Source organism: Cavia porcellus, unplaced genomic scaffold (genome assembly GCF_034190915.1).
Source record: "Cavia porcellus strain 051 isolate PalLab524CR breed Dunkin Hartley unplaced genomic scaffold, mCavPor4.1 scaffold_7, whole genome shotgun sequence".
In the NCBI taxonomy this organism is placed as follows: Eukaryota; Metazoa; Chordata; class Mammalia; order Rodentia; family Caviidae; genus Cavia; species Cavia porcellus.
In genome coordinates, this window is record NW_026947490.1 from 30,628,282 (window position 1) to 30,650,532 (window position 22,251).

At 47.3% G+C, this 22,251-nt stretch overlaps 1 protein-coding gene across 1 annotated transcript in view; it reads right to left on the bottom strand.

The window, feature by feature from the left end:
- The window catches only part of Ppp2r1a (protein phosphatase 2 scaffold subunit Aalpha), a 33,565-nt gene extending 13,642 nt beyond the window's left edge, over positions 1 to 19,923 (bottom strand). Inside the window, exons 1-9 of the mRNA XM_063252274.1 lie at positions 19,713 to 19,923; positions 7,769 to 7,859; positions 4,763 to 4,863; positions 3,409 to 3,641; positions 2,516 to 2,663; positions 2,241 to 2,396; positions 1,679 to 1,793; positions 1,502 to 1,572; positions 920 to 1,054 (exon numbers count right to left, since the gene is read on the bottom strand). Of these exons, the coding sequence (XP_063108344.1) occupies positions 920 to 1,054; positions 1,502 to 1,572; positions 1,679 to 1,793; positions 2,241 to 2,396; positions 2,516 to 2,663; positions 3,409 to 3,641; positions 4,763 to 4,863; positions 7,769 to 7,859; positions 19,713 to 19,790 (1,128 nt within the window). The 5' untranslated portion in view covers positions 19,791 to 19,923. The remainder of the gene's footprint in view (positions 1 to 919; positions 1,055 to 1,501; positions 1,573 to 1,678; positions 1,794 to 2,240; positions 2,397 to 2,515; positions 2,664 to 3,408; positions 3,642 to 4,762; positions 4,864 to 7,768; positions 7,860 to 19,712) is intronic.
- Between the last annotated feature and the right edge of the window lie 2,328 nt (positions 19,924 to 22,251).

Here is a 22,251-nt window from a genome sequence, read left to right on the forward strand (position 1 = left end):
CCTTCACCTGTCTGGAATACAAGCTAATTTGCACACGTATGTGTTCAAATCTACAACTAGCTACTGTTATGAGAGCGCTCCATCAGGGAAAAAGAGACTCAGATATACATCACTGGTCAGCCTGGCCCTCTCAGCCCCTGTGGAATCCTCCCTTGGTCCTCCTGAGCAGTCCAGTCACTTTTCTTTATCTTTCCTTTGTACTAGCCTCAGGGATCTTTTCTAACACCCAGTTCCACAACGTTCCCACAGGTTCAAAGCCTAAGTCCTTGTCTGGAGCTCACCCTTGGCCCCTCCAATCATTACCAGCAACTCTCCTGTCCCTTGTGGCCATGTGACTGGCTCCGGCCAATGGGTGCTGTAAGAAGACAGGATGACTCTTGTCCTTAGGAGGGCCAGGCCTATGGTGTGGCACCTCTGTGCAAACACTAAAGCAATCACCTCAAGCCACACAGAGTTGAGGTCAGCAAGGCTAATCCCCCAGGGTAGGTCTGATGTGAGAGAAATAATCCTGTCTTGTTTAAGCCCAAGTATTTTGGGATCTCTATGAGGCCACCCTTTTCTGAACACTAAAGAGCTCAAGGACCCATCAGAGCACCCACAGCACTCAGCGGACCCACGGGAGAGCCTTCCCACATACTCCTCCACCACCAATCTCAGAAGCCCTCTGAGAATCAGAATCGTCTTGCTTTTTCTTTTTCAGAAACCCAAGAATCAAGAAAAGGACTAGTACAGAGATGAGGATACACAAAACCTGGGCAGGTAAAAGGATCATTAATCACAAAGATAGTTGTACCCATAATCCATTCAGTAAAGATATGAGTGTCTCTTGAGAGTAGGAGACTCCTGGTCAACCCGGGGAAGGAGCCTACCCGTGTCACCTCCAGGAACACACAGCTGAGAACCCTCTTGGACCTCTTACCTCGTCCTTCAGCTGAGCCAGGAAGAGGGGCAAGAGATGCTCGATGGTGTTGTCTTTGCCCAAGATGGGTGAGAGGCCCATGATGACCGAAGCCAGGGCGGACTTGACGTGTTGGTTGGCATCTGACACCAGTTCCTGAGAGGAAGAAGCCAGAGAGAGGACCCAGGGTCAGGGAACTCCCGCAGCAGCAATTGAATACCAAGACACCAGCTCTGAAGAAGGCCTGAGAAAACGGCCACCACCTGCCCTTCTCACACATGCAGCAGGGGCAGCTCAGCAACAGGAACCACAGCACACTGGTTCAGTTCCTGCCCCCTTCCCAGGCCTAAATAGCCCCTGCCCCAGGCCCAAGTTCTGTGGGCGAGGAGATTCAGCCCCTTCTAAAGGGCAAGCAGCTCCCCCTCCAAGGTCAGCGCCAGGGCGTGGACTCTGCCTAGAGCCAGGACTCCCAATTCCTTCCACTGCAGTGCTGCGTAGCCCCTCAGGGTTGGGAACCTAGTCTGGCTCTGGCTGTCCCAACACCTGGACTCCCCTTCCTTTGGAAGCCTCAGACTCACTCTGTTCCTCCCAATGAGCTGTTACCTTGATGCAGGGCAGGATCTGGGTCATGATCACATTCTCTCGACAGTCAGCTGAAAGATTTTCACAGAACTCTGTGGGTGTGGGAGACAGGGAGAAGTGAGATGTGAAGTCCTGATCCCACCTCTGGCCCCCTGGACACCGCACCCACCTGGCTGTGTTCTGGGCACCAGCACCAACCTTTGACCTTGTGGGAGGCTGCGGCCCTCACCTCAGCCTCACAGTCCTTCATCAGGTTCTGGAAGGCAGGGACCAGGTCTGTCTTGGTGATCTCAGGCCCCACTGCTTTCTGAAGCTGTAGAAAGGGAAAACAGGTGAGGTGAGTAAGAAACCCTGGCAGCCCCTCTAGGTTAATGAGGCCAAAGAAAAGGCACCAGAAACAGAGGCCAAGGCATGGACAAAGGCAGCCCCCAGAGATCCAAACCCAGCAACACTTCATGACTCCAGGTAAGGCTTTTCACCTTAGCAAGCGTTGGCTTCCTCAGAAACAAAAGGAAGAAACAAAAGCGATAGCTCTGCTCACTGTTCAGGTGATTTTTAGCTGTGTCTTCAGATATCTGAGGCAAAGACAGTCTAACGATACAGCAATGGAAGTCCAGCAGTACACTCACAGATCTCACTGCTCTAATTCCTAAGTGCTGTGCTGCTCTAACGGAAAACCTCAGCTCCTGTGTGTGGTTTACCTCTTCCCCCAAGAAAGGTTCAGCGTCTCCATTACAGAGGTCAAAAGCCCTTGGCCTACCTCTGTGAATTTGTCGGCCACCATGTAGCGGACACGCCAGGACTTGTCCTCAGCAGCCTGGCGCAAAGTGGGCATCACCAGGGCCTCCAGGTCCTCCTGGGGCAGCAGCTGGGCAATATTCACACATGCCTCTACGGCTAGCAGCCGCACAGAGTCCTGGAAGGAGAATGGGGCAGGAGAAAGCTGACCAAGGCCTGGCTGAGCTCTGGGGCTCCCTTTCCGGGGTAAAGCCCACCAGAGGGAGAGGACATTGGAGGGGCTGGATACAATCTCACCTGCTCATCAGAGGCCAGGTTGGAGAACATGGGGATGATCTCACTCTTGACATTGTCCAACTCCAGCACTTTGGCAAACTCCCCCAGCTTGGAGGCTGCGGCCCGCCGCACCATGGGGGTGTCATCTGAGCAAAGGTTCCGAAAGTACCTGGAGGTGGAAACAGGGCTCAGGAGGACCCCGAGGTAGCAGGCAACACAGTGGGGAGGAGCACTGAGCATCACTGACCATAGTGGGAACTCGAGTAGCTGGCTCAGGTTGGTTGACCTTGTACTAGTGATGACCCCCGAGTCTCCCTGGTGTACAAATGGGGCTGACATCAAAAGCAGCCAGGGAGAAGGTGCAGCTCAAATGAGGTAACAGGTGTGAGACCCTCAGAACTCACGTACACAAAATCCACCTATAGTCAATGTCAGAGGCTCCAAACTATCAGTATGAGCACATAAAATAGTCAACTGAAACACCCTCAAAGGTCTTCTCCAGCGATGAACGCCTCAGTTAGAGGTGGAGGGATCTACACACATGGGCTGCCTGGAGAGTAACAGCTCAGGATCTGGCTCAATCAGATGTCAGAGAAGAACATATACTTGCCCAGGGCTTTGGACCAGCGCAGGCCATCAGACACCATCTGCTGAATGTCTTATGTACCAGATTCTGTTCTAAGGACCCTCTACACAAACATTCTTTTAATGACCAGTAGGGGAAGGAGTCTGTGGAAGGAGCACTGAGGCAGTCGCAGTGTCCACAGATCACTCTCCAGGACAAGGGCAGGGCCCCAAGAGGGACCCCGAGGTGACCTGCAAGTGCTAGGGAGCTTGGGATGCTGGGGACCTAGGTAGAGTCAGAAGGGCTGCTGCCAGGGACTAGCTGCGAAAGCAGGTGGGGAGGCACTCACTGTCGAAGTTCCGCCTTCACAGCACTGGACACTCGGGGATAGCAGACTGAGAAGAGGCCGCAGGCTGAGGTGCGGGAGGTGAACCAGTCACCACCCGCCAGCCGCTTCACAAGTGGCACAAAGTGGGCCTCCAGGTCTGAGGGCGAGTGCTCATGAGAGATGGCCCGCAAGGACTCCACCGCCTTATCCCGCACCACCGTCTCCTCCACTGTGGCCAGTGACTCCAGGGGTGGCTGCAGCAAGAACAAGGAGTCACCGGCCAGCGCCTTCCCCCAACCCTACCTCAGCTCTGGAGCCATAGTGAGCCACTGTGGGCTCCTTTCTGAGACTCCCTCTTCCTCCCATCCTATCCTGTGCCCAGTGAGCCTCCTGGAGAGCTTTGCACTGAGAAGTCCTCAAAAGAGCTTTGTTGGGGTCCACGAACCCTAAAATCAGTCCAGTCCTCTCCCGAGGAAAATGCCTCGCCTGTCTCTGGCTTTTTAAAGTGCAATGCCCAATGCTGACACTAGCTGACACCTGCATGCTGTGCACAGCAGGTCACCATAAGGCTCCACGCTGGGTGCTTGGTCTGCCCCACTGAAGCCTGGGAAGCAGTCCTGTCCTCATCATAGAAAGGTGGACTCTGTGGCAAAGACAGGCAAAGGAACCTGCAGGGGCCAGTAACAGCTGCACACCAGGGTCCCAAACCAGGCCACAGTCTTTCCCTCATCTTCATCCAAACACCAGCTCCTCTGAGTACCCAACCACCTCCATCTTTCTAGCAATCACCCCACAGACAGGGACACTCAGGGTGTGGGTTGGGCCTGTCAGAGTCAAACAGACCACCATTGAGCCATTTCTTAGCCATGTGACCTTGACAGGCTGCTCAACTCTGGCAGCTCTAGGTGGTTCCTCTATTAAGAGACTCCACGACCCAAAAGAGTGGCATAACAATGACAGTCACAGCGAACAACTGTTGGCACTCAGCGCACACCAAGTGCTGGGCTGTGGGCTTCCTAAGTCAGTAACACAGGAGGGCATCTATGGCCCCCAATTTATGAAAGATACCACGAGGTACGTTAATTCTCAGAAGTTACTCACCAGGATTACAGAGTCTAGCTTGACTCCAAGCCCTAAGCCCTCCATACAGAAAGCCAGCTGGGCCTGGCAGTGTTCAGGTGCAGCCCAGGGAACAGCACAGAAGACAAGTGCAAACATAGTATATGGTACTGATGGACACTGACGCACAGGGAGAACCTGACGTCTAAGGCCCGTCTGTTCTCACATGATCTCCAGCCTTTCCTACCCTTTCTCCTTCGTGCCTGGTGGGAACAAAGTCTGACACAGTATGGGGCCTCCCTGCTCCCAGACTCACCAGCAGGCAGTGAACGTACTCCGGGCCTCCCACCAGAGTAGTGAAGGTTCCCAGCTGTTCTGCCAGCGCCAAGAGGACCTCATCCTCGTCATAGATGGTATCTGTGGGGTTGAGACAGGCTCAGTTACACTCGGGCCACACCAAGGACAAGCTCAGCCCCTCAGTGACCCGTGCTCAGGCAGACAGGCTCTACGATGCTCCCTCACACTGTCAGCACTCAGGCTCCCGGCTGCCACGTGGCCAGCACAGAGATGGGGCCCACATCCCACTCCTGCCCTTTGCTAGGTGAGCAATGCCACCCCGCTGAGCCCAGTTCTGCTCCTGAAGGTGGCGCTAGTGAGAAGCACGATAATGGGCAGGCAGTGGAACATGTGGTGACCAGAGCTTTCTTGTTTTCTACCCTTTCTTATCTCCTCCCCTTATTCAGCACTATTGGCTCTGCCAGGAACTTCCTTTTCGATTGCTACGAAATTCCTTTACATCATTTCATACTTGGTTCAGCTGCCTCTTGTTGAAGGATGTCCAGGATGTCCCTCCACCAAGCCGGGCCCTTCCCTTAGTTTATTTTCCCTGTGCTCCCAGGCTGAAGTCCTTCTCACAGGCCGTGACAGTCACCTGTCACCTGCACTCCCGACTCACTCGTGTGTGCCCCAGTTCCAGCCACAGCCCAGCATAGCAAGAGCAAAGCTGAGGTGGCTGAAAGAGTGAATGTCCCACACTACGCCTATTCAAGCCTAATCAAGACGTCTCTCCCAGGTCCCAGTCCCACCTCACCCAAGGCAGTGAGGACTGCTGGTCTTACTGAGTCCTTGATGTACAACTGCATTTAAACCTTCCTGACCTCCAGTTTTTGCCACCTGCAAGCCAAGGAGAAACCACACCCCACCAATGCCTCCATCTCACTTGCAGCCTCCAGAACTGTGAACATCAATTTCTGATGTTCAAGCCACCACCTGTGGCATTTTGTCCCTAGGAAACTAATACAATATAGAGATTTTCCTTTCATAAAACTGACTCTTGAATATCACATAGGTAAGACTTCATAAGGGTTTTTTAGTTTTTTCATTGGGAAACAGTACTCCTCCCAAGACACAGGATCTGCCACTTGCTATTCTGAACATTCTCCAGTAGTGCAGAAAGAGTATCATGACATTACTTGGCACTCCAACAGCTCAAAGCAATCTCTAAATTCTGGATTCTTCACCAGTTCCCTCGCTCCCATCCTACTGTGCCCTCCCCCCAGTTCTTTCTATCTGGATTATTAACATTACAAAGTTACATGTCATTCTACGATAATATTTATGTGCTAACCTCAGTAAATCTTCACGAATCTCATATGCGTTATACTACTTCACAGAGGAGGAAAAAAAGCACAGCAAGGGAGGGCTGAATGCAGGCCAGCTGACTCCACAATCTGCTCTCAGCCACAGCTGGTCGGTCTCAAGCAGACTTCCTGCCTTGGTGCTTCTCCTCCTCAGGCCACCTAGCACCAATTCCATACATAGGCAAGGTCTGCTCTTCTGTATCTCATCTCCGTGTACCCTCCAGCAGCCACCTGCAGCTGTCTTCTTTCAAATGCAGGTCCCTCCAACTCCAATTCCTCTCCCGTCCCACTGTGTAAACACCCACTAGTCTGTTGTGCCATGCTCCTTGCTCCAGAAGTTGTCCACTGGGCCTTCCAAAGCTTTAACATCTCTCCGGCAGTTCAGCAGTGGAAGCCACATGGCTTGGGGTCAGCTACTCAGCATCAAGGGTATAGACACTCACTGCTCAGTCGTGTTTAGTTAGTTTAGTTATATGTGCCCCTTAGTTATTGGTTTTATCACTGTGGGCAAATTAGTGAAGCTCTTCAGGCCTCAGTTTCCCCAAGTGTCAGATAGGGTTGGGGTAACAATCGTGGCCTCCTCCCTCTCCAGGATCACCTCTAGGTCCAAGGGAGATGACTGGATATGAATACACTTTCACTAGTGACAGAGTATTCTAACCTGCAGCTGCAATCTTAAAGAGCATAATGAATAAATACAAAGTGGTAATAAGACTAGTGATTAGAGGATTTAGTATTAACCACAGATATGCCACTGAATGCTTCACATACCTCATCATAGGCAGTGGGCAGCTAACACACAAGCAGCACTTAGCATCTACCAGGCACTGTCACAAGCTCTAACAGGACTCCCCTTCGCCTATTTAATCTGCTCATGAGCTTGCACTGGGTTGTTGTTTTCCCATGGAGATCTAAAACAGGCAGATGTGAACCATCTTGCCCAAAGGCACATCCCTGAATAATGGGGAAGCCTGGATTTGAAATCAGATAGTAGGGACCCAAACCTGAACTATTTATTAGTCATTAACTTAGGAAAGTCTGAAGCTGGAAATATCCCCTCTCAGTCATGCCTAATAGCTCAACTCAGGTAAATGAATTACTTCCCTGGGACAACTCAGTGTCCTCAACTACTAGTGCCAGCTGCCTCTGGGTGCTGCTGCGAGACACAGGAGAACCGCTATGGGCCTATGTTAAGGCACGCAGGCACCGTTACAGTCACTTCACGTGAGCTAACTTCACCAAAACCAGTCTAACGCCGCCCAGCACACAGCAAGCAAGGGAGTGTTAGCAATGACCACTGATCTTTCCTGGTCACATTAATGCTGTAGGGTGGGATGATTATCTCTGTGTTATACCTGAAAAATGGAAAGACAGGACGATGAAACAAATGATGATGTCTAAAATCAGCAGCTAACAGCTGGAGATGCAATAGGAATGGACCAGGTCTCTATGCAGAACCTGTTGCTAGGGCCTGCAGCCATCACCCAGACCAGAGGAGGTGAACAGACAGCACTCATGTCAGAGCTCGCCATCACTGACCCAGGCCGGCTCCTGGGGCACTGCACTCCCTCCTCTGGATCCTTGTCCCGATCCACGGCCCATAGCAAGCACCCAGAATATGATGGCAGGACCACCCCACACTAACCCAGCTGCATGTGGGCCTTGGGAGGTCATCTCCTTACCTGTCAGGAAGGGCAGGAGTTCACTTCGGGTCCTTTCAACCCCTAAGGCCAAGGCAATGGTGGACAGCTTCTTGATGCTATTGAGGCGCAGCTAATGAAAGAACAAGAAAGGAGGGGAGAAGGTTAGGTATCCCGGACTTGGGAGAAGCCACAGCTCTGGAGACAGTCGGGTCAGTCCCTGGAAGCCTTGCTGCCTCTGTGTGAACAGTCAGTGCTAACTTGGTAAACGCCTACCAAGTGATTCTGTGACCCCAAGGGAACCACTAAACAATGGAAATGGTAATGACATCAGTGGAAAAGTCAGAGCATCCTCTGGGTCTTACAGAACCAGATGCCTACTCAGTTGCATTTGCTAAGATCATTTTAAGACTTTAGCCTGTTCCCCAAAACATTCTGCTCTCTGCTTTATCCTCCTCTGGCATGGAGCACCATTTGACCAGCTATGCACTGCATTTAACAAGAGAAGCCACCCTTACAGCATGCTTGCCCTGAGACAGAATTACACTAGGCCCTCACACTCCTGATTGCATTAACCTTCACAGCATCCCTGTGAGACTGGAGCTGTTTTCTGACCCTTACACAGAGGAAAAATGGCTCTGGGTGCCATAGTTTCTTCTTGGCACCACAGAGTTATGATAGCACGGAACAGGCCTCTAAACGCAGTTCCTACTAGCTAGCAATGATGACGAAAGAACAAACAGAATGAAAATATTACTATAAAAACAAGAGTAGCATTACCAGTACTACTGGTATTACCACCAGTGCAGTGTATTGAATACTGGCCTGTCATTTTCATACATATATTTTGATTTTCATCCACAGTTCCTGGCTCACACTCCCACCTCAAGGCAGGTCACATCACAGAAATCAGAATTTCTCTTCCTCATGAGAGCCACAGAAACACTGATTCCAGCCTTGGTCTTAAGCTGGCCATAGTGGAATTCCCTGGCCCTCCATGCCTCATACTGAACCACAAGACCACCTATTTGGAAAGGGTCCTGCACCACACCTGAAGGGAGGGTGCGGCACAAAGGCCAGGAAGAATGCGGAAGCAAACAGGTCTTCTGAGGTTTCCTGGCTCCTGGCTCAGTCTACGAATGTCAGGTCACACCCTGTTTGTCCCATTATATTCTGGCACGGTCGCCCTGCTTGGGCAGTGCCTGTGCAAGGCAACCTGCACAAAACCCTGAAAAGGGAAGGTGTCAAAAACTTCCAGATAGCTCAACACAGAGGGCAACACCCCCAGAGAGGGCACGACAAGCCTTCTCCTATCCCTTGTCATGTGAGTCTCCTCTGAAACATCCTTTACAAATAAGTCAAGTAGTTCCTGGAGTCCTATGAGGCATTTGAATAAATTAATTGAACCTGAGAAGGGTGCTGTAGCTACTCTGATTTGTAGCAGGCCAGAAGCGTTAATGAAACAACCTGGAGCTCACAGTTGGCATCTAAAGCGGGCACCAGGGAGGAAGCATTTTAGGACTGAACCCACAATCTGTGGGATCTGACATCGTTTACTGATAGACAACCAGATTATAGGACACACAGCTGGTGTCCGCTGCTGGACAGCTGACTGCTTGTTTGCTGGTGGGGAGAAAGCCTCATACCTGTTTAGTGCCATAGAATTTTGTTTATTGCAAACAAAACTTTTGGGAACAGAGGAAAAGCAGGCAGTTTATTTTTCCAATACACAACCTTTAATTAGAGGGTTGGTCATAGATCCAATGACAGTGTCTCTTTAAGAGACAAATGGGGAAGACATTGCCAAGGGAAGATGGAGGGAGACTTCAGAGCAACACATCCACAACCCAAACACCCCCAAGCACTGCTGGCAGCCCCAGAGTTAGGACAGAGGTACGTGGACAGATCTCCAGCCCTGCCACACCTTCATTTCACACGTTTAGCCTCTAGAACTGTCAAAGGTTAATAATATGTTGCTTTAAACCACCTGGTTTCTCATGACTTGTTGTAGCAGCCTTGGAGAAAGAAACAAGTAACAGGTCTAACTTGAGATCTCTATGCCCCAATGTCTGCAGGTAACAGGTCTAACTTGAGATCTCTCTGCCCCAATGTCTGCAGAAAGCAGACATTCAGTTAGACCAGAACTGAGAGAGCCAAGGTCCAAAGCCAGCTACCCTGAGTGCCCCATCTCCTACCCAGCACCCAGGCTGTCTCAAGAACACAGTGAGCCCTTAGGTGGCAGTGAAGCGTAGGAGCTGGTGAGTGAGCTGTGATGGTCACACAGGGGCACCCTCCTCCTGAAGAAGTGGCAAAAGATGAGTGACCAGGACAAGGTAAAGAGCAGGTTCCCTGACTGACCTTCTCCTGGGCTCCATGCAGTGACTGATGTCCTGCACAAGTAGGGTCCTCTGGTCAGGTTTAAGTGTCTCTCTGTGGTCACAGACAAAGTTAACCATCTGAGGAAACCTCTGGTGAGAAATCCACTCACCAAGTTTCTCATACAATCAGCCTCGAACACCACTTGAGCTTCAATACTAGGAGACCTTCACCTCATTTTTAGCCATGAGATGAGATGTACAGAGACAGGCCCACCGAAACAACAACCAAACCTGGTAGACACTCTGCTCAGTGGACCGGGCTTGTAAGTGCACAGGTGTTCCCTGTTCTGGCTGAGGTCTACAGGACTTTCTACAAACTGTCAAGAAATACTTGCAAGCTGTGGCGACCATAGGGTTTCTGTCCCAAACACTCAACACAGCTGCCTCAGAACCAGACGTATAAATCAAGGCAGGCGGCGGCTGAATTTGGCTTGCAGACTGCTTTCTACTGTCCTTTGCACTAGTCTTCCAATGTCCTTATGTCTGTAATTTTTCACAATGAAATACTGTGGGGAATACTGACATAGCTGTTTGGGATACTCCTTTTCTTCAGGGTTAAATCTTTGGGTTTGCCTCTCAACTGGGTTACACGCCAGGGCTGTCATAGGGGGGCAGCAGCTCATGAGAGTGGCCAGAATCACAACAATAATCACAAACCCAATGACAACAGCAATTTTGTTTGTTTTTTGAGATAGTGTCTTGCCACATAGGTCAGGATGGCTTTGAATTCACTAGCTCCCAAGCTGATTTCAAGTTTGTGGCAATCATCCTGCCTCAGCCTCCTGAGTGCTGGGATTACAGGCATGCACTATCACAGCCAGTGACAACAGTAACGGATTGCTGTGTGCTTCTATGTGTTTGACATGGACAAACAACACATTTAATTTGAGAACCAAGTGTGCGCTGAGGTTTTGTTTCTAGAATCCTCACTGCCCAAAATATGCCAACATGTAGAATCTGTCCTTGGTGGAAACCAATGGAGGCAGCACAAGCAGAACCCAGGCAGTCTGGGTCAACTACTCCATCACACTGTCACTGAGGGAAGATTCCCAAGGGACAGGCTCTAGGAATCAGGTCTCCTCTCTAGTTAGAATGTTAACCGCTCTCTTAACATTCCAACTTTGATGTTCACTGTTTTGTTTTTTTTTTTTTTTTTTTTTTGTCTTTTTCCTTTTTATCGGTACCAGGGATCGAACTCACGACTGCCTGCTTGCAAGGCAGGCCCTTATGCTGCTGAGCTAAATCCCCAGTCTCCTGTTCACTGGTTTCTTTAGGGAGACACAACTGTGAATGCCTAAGAAAGGGGCCTGGTATTTCAGAGTCACAGCACCTAGGTTCAAAGCTTGAGAGGCTGGGTATTAGCTGTGGGTGTTGAGTGATCTTTGGACCTTTAAGGGACTCGATTTCTTTGTCTGTGAAGACATGACAGTAGCTAATGTCAGGTTATATGACACAGTGACACACTTCAAGGACACCAGCACCAGGGAAAATCAGTAACAATGACCACAGAACCCGGCCCTGCTGACAGCATGCTGACTTTGATTGGGTTATCCCAAAGGACAAAATGGTAGATGGCCACTTATCCACCCATGTTTCTCTCTTTCACGATGGCCAAATAATAAGGGCAAATGATCCCTATGGTGTTATGCTACAAGCAGGGTAGGAAAGAAAAGAGCAATCAGAGTACAGTGGTCAAGCTTGGGACCCAAACTCCTTGAGTGTCACAGAAGTGTGGCCTGCCACCAGTTTTTGATAATCAATTAGAAATAAACTTTAAGCTCATGTGAACCCTGTTTCTTACAGCTTTCTTATCACTCACTGCCAAACGTGGTCTCAGCTTGACAGCACACAGCCTTGCTCTGCAGAGACCTAAAGGGAAGTGTCCTGAGGAGCTCCAGGAAAGACCCCTCCTAGATAAAAGGGAGGATGGCAGGAACCTCCCTGTCCTGAGATGGCCCTGCTTTTAGTGTGGCTGATGAAGACAGCAAAGACTGTGGTAATCCTGTGACCACAGGAAAGGTCAATAATGGCATGCTCTGACCCAGTTCTGTGACCTTCCTGAGCTGCTGAACTTGTTGCATGAATGGTGGTGGAGGGAGAACTTTATTTGTTTAAATGAATCTTGGGCTGGATTCTCTGTGGCATAAAACAGCTATTAGTATCACCAGTTTAAAAAGAAATCTGTCTCTTGATCAGACGCAATCCACAGCACTTTCACACAAGCCCAAGACCTAACAATAAAACCACCCTTTCCTTGCATGTATCTTCAGGACCCCAGCACTCAGAAGACTCACTGGCATCAACCCACAAAGCCGCCTGTGACACCAACATGTGTAGCCCGACCCCACATGTGCCAGATCTTCCCTTCACAAGCAGAATGAGAGCTTGAGGCCTCACTCTGCCTCACAAGGCCAGGCACGATGTGGTACTTGCCTGCTGAGCCATCCCCACACTCCTTATCCCATAGGTGGCTGTCACAATGGTTCATCTGACAGCAGCCAAACCAAAACAAATGGACTCTGTCTTCCTCACTCTGCTCCAAGAACTAGCCCAGGGCCTGGCATAGAATGGATGACCAGTGAATATTCACAGGACTAATGTTTATAAAATAAAGATAATACTGATGTCACCATACATGGAGAAAAAAGAATCTGGAGAAATACACTCAAAACAGTGACTGCTCAATACAGTTGGTGGCTGATCATGCGGCCAGGAGGGGTATGCACTGTGTGCTATAGTGACATAAGTACCTTTGAAGCCTCAAAGTCCATATGTCCTTCCATATTCCATGAAGGGCATTTTTAAATGAAAATAATGTGTGTGTGTATGTGGGAGGGGGGGTTTAATGTGGAAAAGCGCTCATCTGAAAACAGTTTACTAGGCCTGCAAAGTGAAAATGGTCATCAGATCTCTATTTCTGAAAAGTAAATATTTTTCTTTTTTTTAAGATACTGGAATCTATTTACCAATTGTAGTTAATGCTGCCTGGACCAGTGCCAGGTACTCAGAGCTTCAGCTGCCTCAATGCAAAATGGGAACCACAATGAGGCCTGGCTCAGTGCACCACTGAAAAGCGCAGACATGGAACCCGTATACAGGAAGCTCTCCATGTATTGATATTATTACTTCTCACACGTTTCTTAAGCACAACAAAAAAAAGTAATGTGTAAGGGAGGGGAACGCAAAATCACGTGATTTCCCTATCTGCCTGGGAATTAAGCACCAAGAAACCCTCACAGTTTGCCAGGTACCATGAACACTTAGGGATATGCCTATTTTCTCACTTGGAAGCCAGCTTATCTCTGGAATAAAGAAGGAACAGGTCTGCTACAAAGTATCATTCCTGAATTTAGATCTAACAGTGACTGGGCACATCAAGGGCAAAGGTTTTCCACCAGGATAGCACTGAGAGAAGGAAATTTCCCTGTCAAAGCCAAAAACAAAGGCTTTGAAAGCCAAGACAGTACAGCTGAAAGGCATCAACAGCAACAATAAGCATCTCTGTATGTCACTACCTTCCAGAAATCAGAGACACTGCAGCGCCAGAAGCAGCCCGACTATCCAGCGACCACCACCTCTGGGAGAATCGCCCTGACCCCTGGGTCTGCCATGAAACAGACAGAAGACAACACTTCTGTGTTTTCTATGGATGTGCAAGGCCTGGAGTAAAGCAACTGTATGACATCGAGATGGCCAAGGTCAACCGACCATTCAGTCTGATGGGTGCAGAGGCACATGTCCACAAGGCTCCTATCATGCTATGCATGTTGCCAACAAAACCAGGATCACCTAAACTTATTTTACAATTTATATACACACAAAGTTCTACATACATATATATGTACACAAGTTTTAAAGTTTTCCAAAACACAACTAGAATTTAGAGTCCTTCCTATGTGCTAGATTAAAATCTAGGTATCTAGATATGTTCTGCCTTACAACAAAACTAAGGGGTAAACAAAGTTTACTTTGAAGATAAAGAAACTGAGGCAAGGAAAAGGGAAACAAAGGTCACCCAATGAATTTGTGTCAAGTCTAGAACTGAACTGTCCTCTTGCAAATCCTTATTTCTACATTCTGCCACCAGATCCCTAGGCATTTCAAAAAAAGAAGCTGGAGCCTGGAACATCATGCTTCCAAGATGTGGACACAAGGGAATTCTGCCGTGTCACTGACCATACTTCTGTTAAATTTCATCTCAAAATGCTGGCAGATGTGCCTTCAATCCATTTTCTCATTTAATAAGAACCAGCATACCAAACGGTCGAGTAACTTGTAAAACAGCCAGTCCAGAACTCGAAGCCTGCCCCCACCATAACACTGCCTTTTCAGGATCACCTCTCAAGTGAGCTCTCTCCACAGAAAGCCACATTTCAGGGTGAAGATACAACATGGAGCCCAGTGCCCTTGGCTAAATTCTAGTTTTGCCACTTACTAGGTAGTATGAGACTGGTTGAGTATCTTTATCTATCAAATAGGATTTCAAGGTGAAGATTCATGGCCAGATCAGGAATCTAATTTAAACCAAACCAAGTTGTAAAAAGAACACCTATATGAATCAGGGAAGTATGATTATGGATTGAGTACTGGACTGCTACCAAGAGACTGCTACTAACTTTGTTAGGTGTAATAAGGAAGTGGTGTGAAAAAACGTATCTGTTGTGCTTAAAGGTATGCACTGAATAAAGCAGAAGAAAATGTCCAAAGCCTGGGATTTATTTTAAAAATGCTTTAGGAAAAAAGGCAAGAGGAGAATGGGGAAGAACAGATAAAACATATGCAGCAAAGTTTTGAAAAAATAAATACTGTACCTAGGTGTCTGGTACTATTTTCTCTATTCTGCTATATGTGTAAAATTTGACAATTAAAACTCCAATCGAAAGGAAACAAGTATCTATCTCACAAAACTTCTGTGAGAATCAAATTAATACACAGGAAATACTTCGCACTATGCAGCAGGACATAGCAGGGTCCCCCAAGCTCAGCACTGCTGACACTGGGGCTGTAGAGCTGTCCTGAGCCTTGCAGGACACTGCACATCACTGGCCTCCACCCATAGCATCACCCTGCCCAGAACTCCTGCGTTGCACACTGTAATCTGGTCTCTGCATCATGCAAGTGTGATGGTTAGGCAAGGAAAGCACTAGTGAATCTGGTAAAATGTGGAGAAATAAACCCATGCTCCTTAGCACCAACCTCTATGTCACTTTTCAAGTATAAAAGTACAGATAGCAGGATGACTGAAACTGCTCATCGTTTGCTGAAGGCCTACACTGAGGTGCCAATTAGCATGCTGATTCCACTGCATCTTCATAATCAGATGCCAGTTTTGCAGGTGAAAATCTGGGTCCAGAAATGGAAGCGCTTCTGCTGCTCCAGAGGCACACAGGGCACAACCTGGTGAGGGTGTAATCAAGCCTGTCATTCTTACCCACTCTCACATCACTTGCCGCACCATACCCAACCTGTCTGTACCTCCCACCAGCCCTTTTTGATGCATCTAACTACCTCCACCATCTACATGCAAACATTGCTACAAACTTGTCATTGAGACTAGCAACTCCTGCCCATCCCCTATATGACACCCAAAAGGATCCCTTGGAATTTAATCAGAACATGTCACTCCTCTGCTCCAAGCCTTCCAGGGACTCCCTCAGCCCCAGACTTGCTAAAGCCCTTGTCTGGCACTCACAGGTCTCATTTAACCTAATGTCATCTAGTCCTCACCTCATGCCACTTTGTCATTCACCCTGCTTCAGCCACCTTTTTACTCTCTCAGAAGGCATCAAGCACAGTACTACTCATGGCTTTTGTGTCTACTTTTTCCTTTGCCCAAACTGCTCTTCATCCGTCTTAACACCACTTTCTCGAAGGAGCCAGTCCTAACCTCCTACAACATCAGCCCTAGGCTTGCCCTATTCCCTGTTGCTGCCTTGTTTTTCTTAACATCAGCACCCTGACTTCACACTGTACATCTATCTGCCTGCTTCTCCCACTAGAGTACTACTAACTCCACAAGGGCAGCAGCTATGCTGTTTTGCTCTCTATATTTATCTAGGATCTAAAACAGAGTCTGGCACATAGGATATAGTCAATAAATATTTGCCAAATAAATATATCACAACTATGGGGTCTCACGGCTCACGTTCTCTCTAGTATTCTCAACAGTCTCATTAAAGACACAGTTAAAATATCTGTTTTGTTATGTCACATTTGGTTATATTCTCTTCAAAAAAAGTATTAAGAACTGTGGGAGTAATAAAACCCAAAATGTGTAATTGTCATTGTACAAAAGAGAGAAAAAGAAATTGCTCTAAAGGATATAACTGCATGTATATTTAAGTGTATAAGATAGATAACCACATTACTGAGTTTTGTTGGATCATTGAACAGAACTGTTTGCAATCTCACTGTTTGAATGTCCACTTTATATGCTTTAATTTTGTAACTTGAACATCTATTTCTAAGATGACAATATGTAATCTATTAACTAGTGATTTCCTACTATTTATTTTTTCTGAAATTCTGTATAATGTGTACCCTTTTTGTTTTTTTTCTTTTTCTCCTTAAATAAAATCAAATCTCTGCTTCTTAAAAATAAAGTAAAATAAAATATCTGGCATATGGGTACAGTTCACAAGTGTCTGTCCCATACAAACTCTATTCCATCCTTGGGATCTGTTTCCTTTGATTTTCTTTCTGGGCTCCTCCATATCTCAGCAGCAAGGGCCTGACCAAGTTTACTCTTATGGTACTTCAGTTTCTGCATCTGAAAAAGTATGGAAAAGCACAGAACCTCCTTCGAACCTGTATGAATGCATTAAGGGGTACAAAATATGCCTCTGTATAGCGGCTTATATAAAACAAGAACCCAGTAATTTTACACAGATGGTTTAAGTCAGGAGTAGCCCTTTTGGGGAAAGAGTGGTAGAAGGGACAAAAATGCCACATAATACTTTGTGGGCTTCAAGACCACACCATTCTGTTAAAATTACACAAGACCATGCTGCTTTGCAGCAAAAGAGCAGTGTCTGAATTAAAAATAAAAACAGAAACAAAAAAACAACTTTAATGAAAAAGCAAGCATAGGGCAGGCAGCTGTTTGTCAATCTCCCCATTAAAACAATAGCTCACAAGGTTCGGCCTTGGGTTCCTCTTCGATTCATTTCCCATGATAAACAGCTCATTCCCTTGATTTCTGTGGCCTTCCTCCCATTTCCAGACTTTGTGCTACAAAATCCGGCCTCATGACCCTTAACCTTACTTCCTCTGCCCGGAATGCTGTTCCCCAGACCTGCTCCTTGCTCTCTGCTGGAACATCACTTCATCATTTAAGAGCTGCACTGACAACCCTAGCCCAAACTCTGAAACACTCACTCGCCAGTCTTCTCCGGATCCATCCCTGCCTCCTTTTTCTCTAGAGCACTTTCCACCATCTGCCATCCTCCACATGGTGTCTGCACAAGAAAGTGAGTTAGGCAGAGGCAGACTGCTGCCTACAGTATACTGTCATTGCCCCATCACCCAGAGCAAGGCCCAGCATATCATCAGCACTCCTTAAATGTTTGTGGAGTAAATGTTCCTTCATTGACCTCAATATAATAAAATTATAAGCAATAAAGTGAACAAAAAGAAAGTCACATTAAAGTAAAACAGAACACTTCAATATCCTCAACCTCCTATGACTTCATCCTCAGGCTCTACTTTCCAATCACAGCAGCTATGATTAGAAGATCATACACACACACCCCCAAAGATACTCCACTTCTCATCCCCTGAAGGTGAGTATCTAGCTTACACTGCAAAACAAATCTGCAGGAGACTCAGCCAAGAAAGGACCCTGAGATGGAGAGATGATGCTGGCTTATCTATCCTTGTGGGTCCAAAGTAACCACAGGGATCCTTAAAAATAAGACAGCCTTTCCTGATTGCTCAGATGTGACTGGGGAAAACAGACCTGACAACAGTGCTGGCTTTGAAGGTAGAGAAAGGAGCGGTGGACCAAAGAATGTGGAGGCCTCTAAAAGCTGGAAAAGGCAAGGAAACAGATTTTCTCCCAAGAAGCTCCACAAAGGAACCCAGCCTTTCCCACGCCTTGATTTTAGCTCAGGGCACTTGTGCCATCTCTGATCTCTAGAACTGCAACTGTGTTGCCTTTTCCTCTTATTTTTTTCCTTAACTTTAAACTCTTCTCACAATATATTTTACCCAACAAGGCCTTGTTAATTTTCTGTCTCACTACAGAAAATTGTTCTAGTGCCTAGGACTGAGCCTAGGAAGGAGGCCGAGTAAGCATTTGCTCATTTACTGTCACGACATCCCATCTGCCTCCTTTCTAACACTTCTTAAGATTGTATTTAGCACTGTTTAGGCACCATCCCTACTTTCACAGCATCACATCCAATACAGGACAGGTGAATAAACAACGGTCCTATGAAACTACATAATTATCCCCATTTAGGAAGAGGGAGTCAAGGCTTAAAGAAAGCAAATAACGCTCCCACAGCCATCAGCAAGAAGTGGAAGGCCAGGAGTACCAACAACTGCAACCGCAGTGAGACCAGAACCAAGTCACACTCACACCCTAGGAGGCGGGGCCTAGGCTCACCGGGTTTAGAAGTGTGCCCCAGACAATTTTATAAAGGGAGAAACGAAGGCCTAAAGGAAGGATTGGACCTTTCCAATCGCCAACCTCAATAATTACAGCTAATATTTACTGGGCCCTTACCGATGGCCGCACGCCTTTCCATTTTACTGGTTCGGTTCCTCACCCCACCCGGTGAAGCTGGGACTATTCTTAGCCCGTATTTCATGGAAAACAGACTCCCAGGGCGATGTAAAAACGAGCACAAGGTCACAGGGCAGGTGGGAGATGGACCTGCTGCCTGAACTCTTCCTAAATCCACTCCAGCCAGTCCCGCATCCAAGCCCGTCGCCACAAATGGTGACCCCTCAGCAAACTGCCGTACCCGTGTCTGAGTGTGTGCATATGTGAGACAGTGGCAAGGGAAAGGGGAAGATCATAAATCAGCCCAGGTTTGACTAATTGTGCCCTCGAGAGGGAAGTTTTCGCGTGCCCCTCCTCTGGAGCGATCTACACAAAATACAGGCGAGTGGCGAGCAAGAACCAGGCCGGCAGCCCTCGCCACTCGGTCCCCCACTTGGCCCAGCGATAGAAAAAGCAAAAATTCCAACATCAACCCAGGTCCCCACCGACCAACAGTCCCCTGCCCAACTCGGAGCAAATCAGGCGTCTGCCCTTTCGCCAGGGTCGCTGAGAACCCACGATCAACTACCAAGGCCTCTGCTTTCCGACAGCCCGGCCGACCCCTCCTAGGCCCCGCGTTCCATGTCCCTACAGCAGCTAGCGCTTGGCACAAGGCTCCGGACCCTCGAGGCTCGCCCTGCCCCCGCCCTCCGCCGAGCCGATCCCCAATCCGGGAGGTCGTCTCATCGAGTCTGCGGACTTGGAGAAATGAGAGCTGGACGCTGATTGGTCATCGCCCCTTTCGCCACTCCCAAAGAACGCCGAACCCTTTCAGTCAGGGCCGCGCGAGCCCCCGAGCCCCTCTGCCCAGTCCTCTTTAAGTCCCCCATAGCCTCCGCACCTGAACATCCTCGTTGCGCAGCTCATCTATGAGCACCGCAATGGGATAGAGCGAGTCATCTCCGTCGGCCGCCGCCATCTTGGCTCTGTCTTGTTCCTGTCAGACTGCGGCCAGCGCTGTGCTGAAGCGGGGTTAGGGAGGGGCAGAACGAAGAGGAGGAAAGGCGGCCTTGGGGGCGCCCGAGCCTCTTCACAGGGGCTGGACGACCAAAAGACCGCGTTTCTTTGGTCCAGATACGTAAAGTCCCGCCTACTGCCCATTTAACATTGGTCGGACGAACGAGATTGGCTTGCAGGAGTCTACAATAGAAGAAAGGAAGCGGAAATGCGGAAAGTATCCTAGCTACCAAAACTGTGCCCGCCTCCGTTGCCACTAACAACCACTGAGACTAGCAGTTGTTGCTAACCAATGAAGGAAAGAATGGGAAGTGGTGAAGCCAGTTCCTGAGGAGCACAGGAGACGGTTTCTGCGCGTGCGTCAGCAGTAATACAGGCGGTCCAGCAGGCTCCGAGTGTGTGAGGGCTTCAACTTGTCGGTCTTTGGCTCCCCGGGCTCCCCGACTTTATACGGAGCCCCTGAGGAGGGCGACTTGCTTTGTTCCGTGGGTGAAATCCAGGCGTCTGGGGCTGGTATTCAAGACTGTCACCGCATCCCTTCTTTTATCCTTTAAGCAGCCCGGGAAAATGAGAGTTGCCTGAGCCCCTGTTTTAGTTTTGTTTTTTTTTTTTTTTTTTTTTTTTTTTTGTCTTTTTTCGTTTTTATCGGTACCAGGGATCGAACTCATGACTGCCTGCTTGCGAGGCAGGCGCTTAGTTTTATCAGTCCATGTTTGCAGTACATAATGATTATGTTCATGGTGGAGAGTCGGAACATGCACTTAACATCTTAATTCTTTTTTATCTCTTCTTCGTTCTCCCCCCACTGTCTCCTTTATCACCTTTGCTTTTGCAAAAGATCTATCTCCCTGTTTCTTATCACTTTTTATGTTGCACTTTATATTTTAGGTTTCTGTGGGTTTCTTTTACTCTGAAAGAAAATGTTTAGTTTTTAGTGACATTAACATCATTTAACGATATTTTGGATACGTATATATATGACTATATAATTACATAATATTTTGTTACACTACAATTGGAAACAGTAAATGTTTATTTACATAAATTATGTAACAAATATGTCATTCATACATGTAGTAGTTTCAAAATGACCAGTAGAATTACAGTCACTTAAAATTTATTTATGGTTCCTTTTGCCCTTATGGAATTTCCAACTTCAAATGTATAGGTAAAATACTGTTTTAAAGCCACTTTAAAAGAGCTGGACATAGTGGCTCACATGTATAATCCCAACACTTGGGAGCCTGAGGCAGATGGGTCACAAATTTGAGGCCTGGTCTACCTCATGAGTTCAAAACCAGCTTAAACTATTGAGTGAAACTGCCTCAAAAAACAATAAAATCACTTTTAAAGAACGTTTTTTCCCTCCTATGAGCCCAAATTGATACAAACTTAAGCCTAAGAATTTGTTTCTATGTTCAGTGTTCATAAAATGATCAGAGGTGTTTCCATTGCTGCTCCCTTCCCTTTAGGTATATTTTAGATCATCATATACCTAAGTTGGTAGTGTTTAAAATGAAAGCTCATATGTTTGTAAGCTTCTTTAGCATACTATGCCTTTTTCTGAACATGCTGGTTAATATCACTTTACCTATGTATGTGACTGTCTAATAGAGAAGCACAGTCATCACAAACAAAAGATTTCAAATAATGTCCTCAAGACTAATTAGAAAACCATGCAATCTCTATTTCTGCATTGTTAATGTCTCCTGTTTTTTTTTTGTCAATTCATGATCTAAGCTAATGACTGCATGTTTTCATCCTGTGCAAACACAAAAAGCAGAACATTCAGAGAAACATTTCACCTAGATCCTCCCTTAAGACCAGGTGCTTTTGTATTATCAGTAACAAAGTCCTTTGTCTCTTGACTCTGAGTCTCATATCTTCCCAGGGTCTGTGAAATTTTAACAAGCTAACCTGCTAGCTTATAAATAGGATAAAACCTCAAACTTTTCACAGTTCTTGAGAGTAAAAAAGTATGGTTGAAAACAATGAAAGAATATCTCAGGGCAACAATTGTTTCGAGACGATATGGAGAAATGGGACACCTTGTGTACTGTTCATGAGAATGTAAATTGATACAGCAGTATGGATACCTATGAATGGTCCTCAAACAAACTACCATGTGATCTAACAATCCCATGCCAAGCATAGAGCCAAAAGAAATGAACCCAGTATGTTAAAGAGATACTTGCACTTCCATGTTTATGGCCATAACTGAGTGATCTGAAAAAACTAAATGTTCATCAACAAATGAATGAATAAAGAAAACATGATACACCCATATACAAGATATTATCCAGCTTTTAAAAAGAATTAAATGCTGTCATTTGCAACGATGTGGATTAACCTAGAAGACATACAAATTGAAATACAATGGGTGCCAGAAAGACAAATACTGTATGGTATCACTTACAGTATAT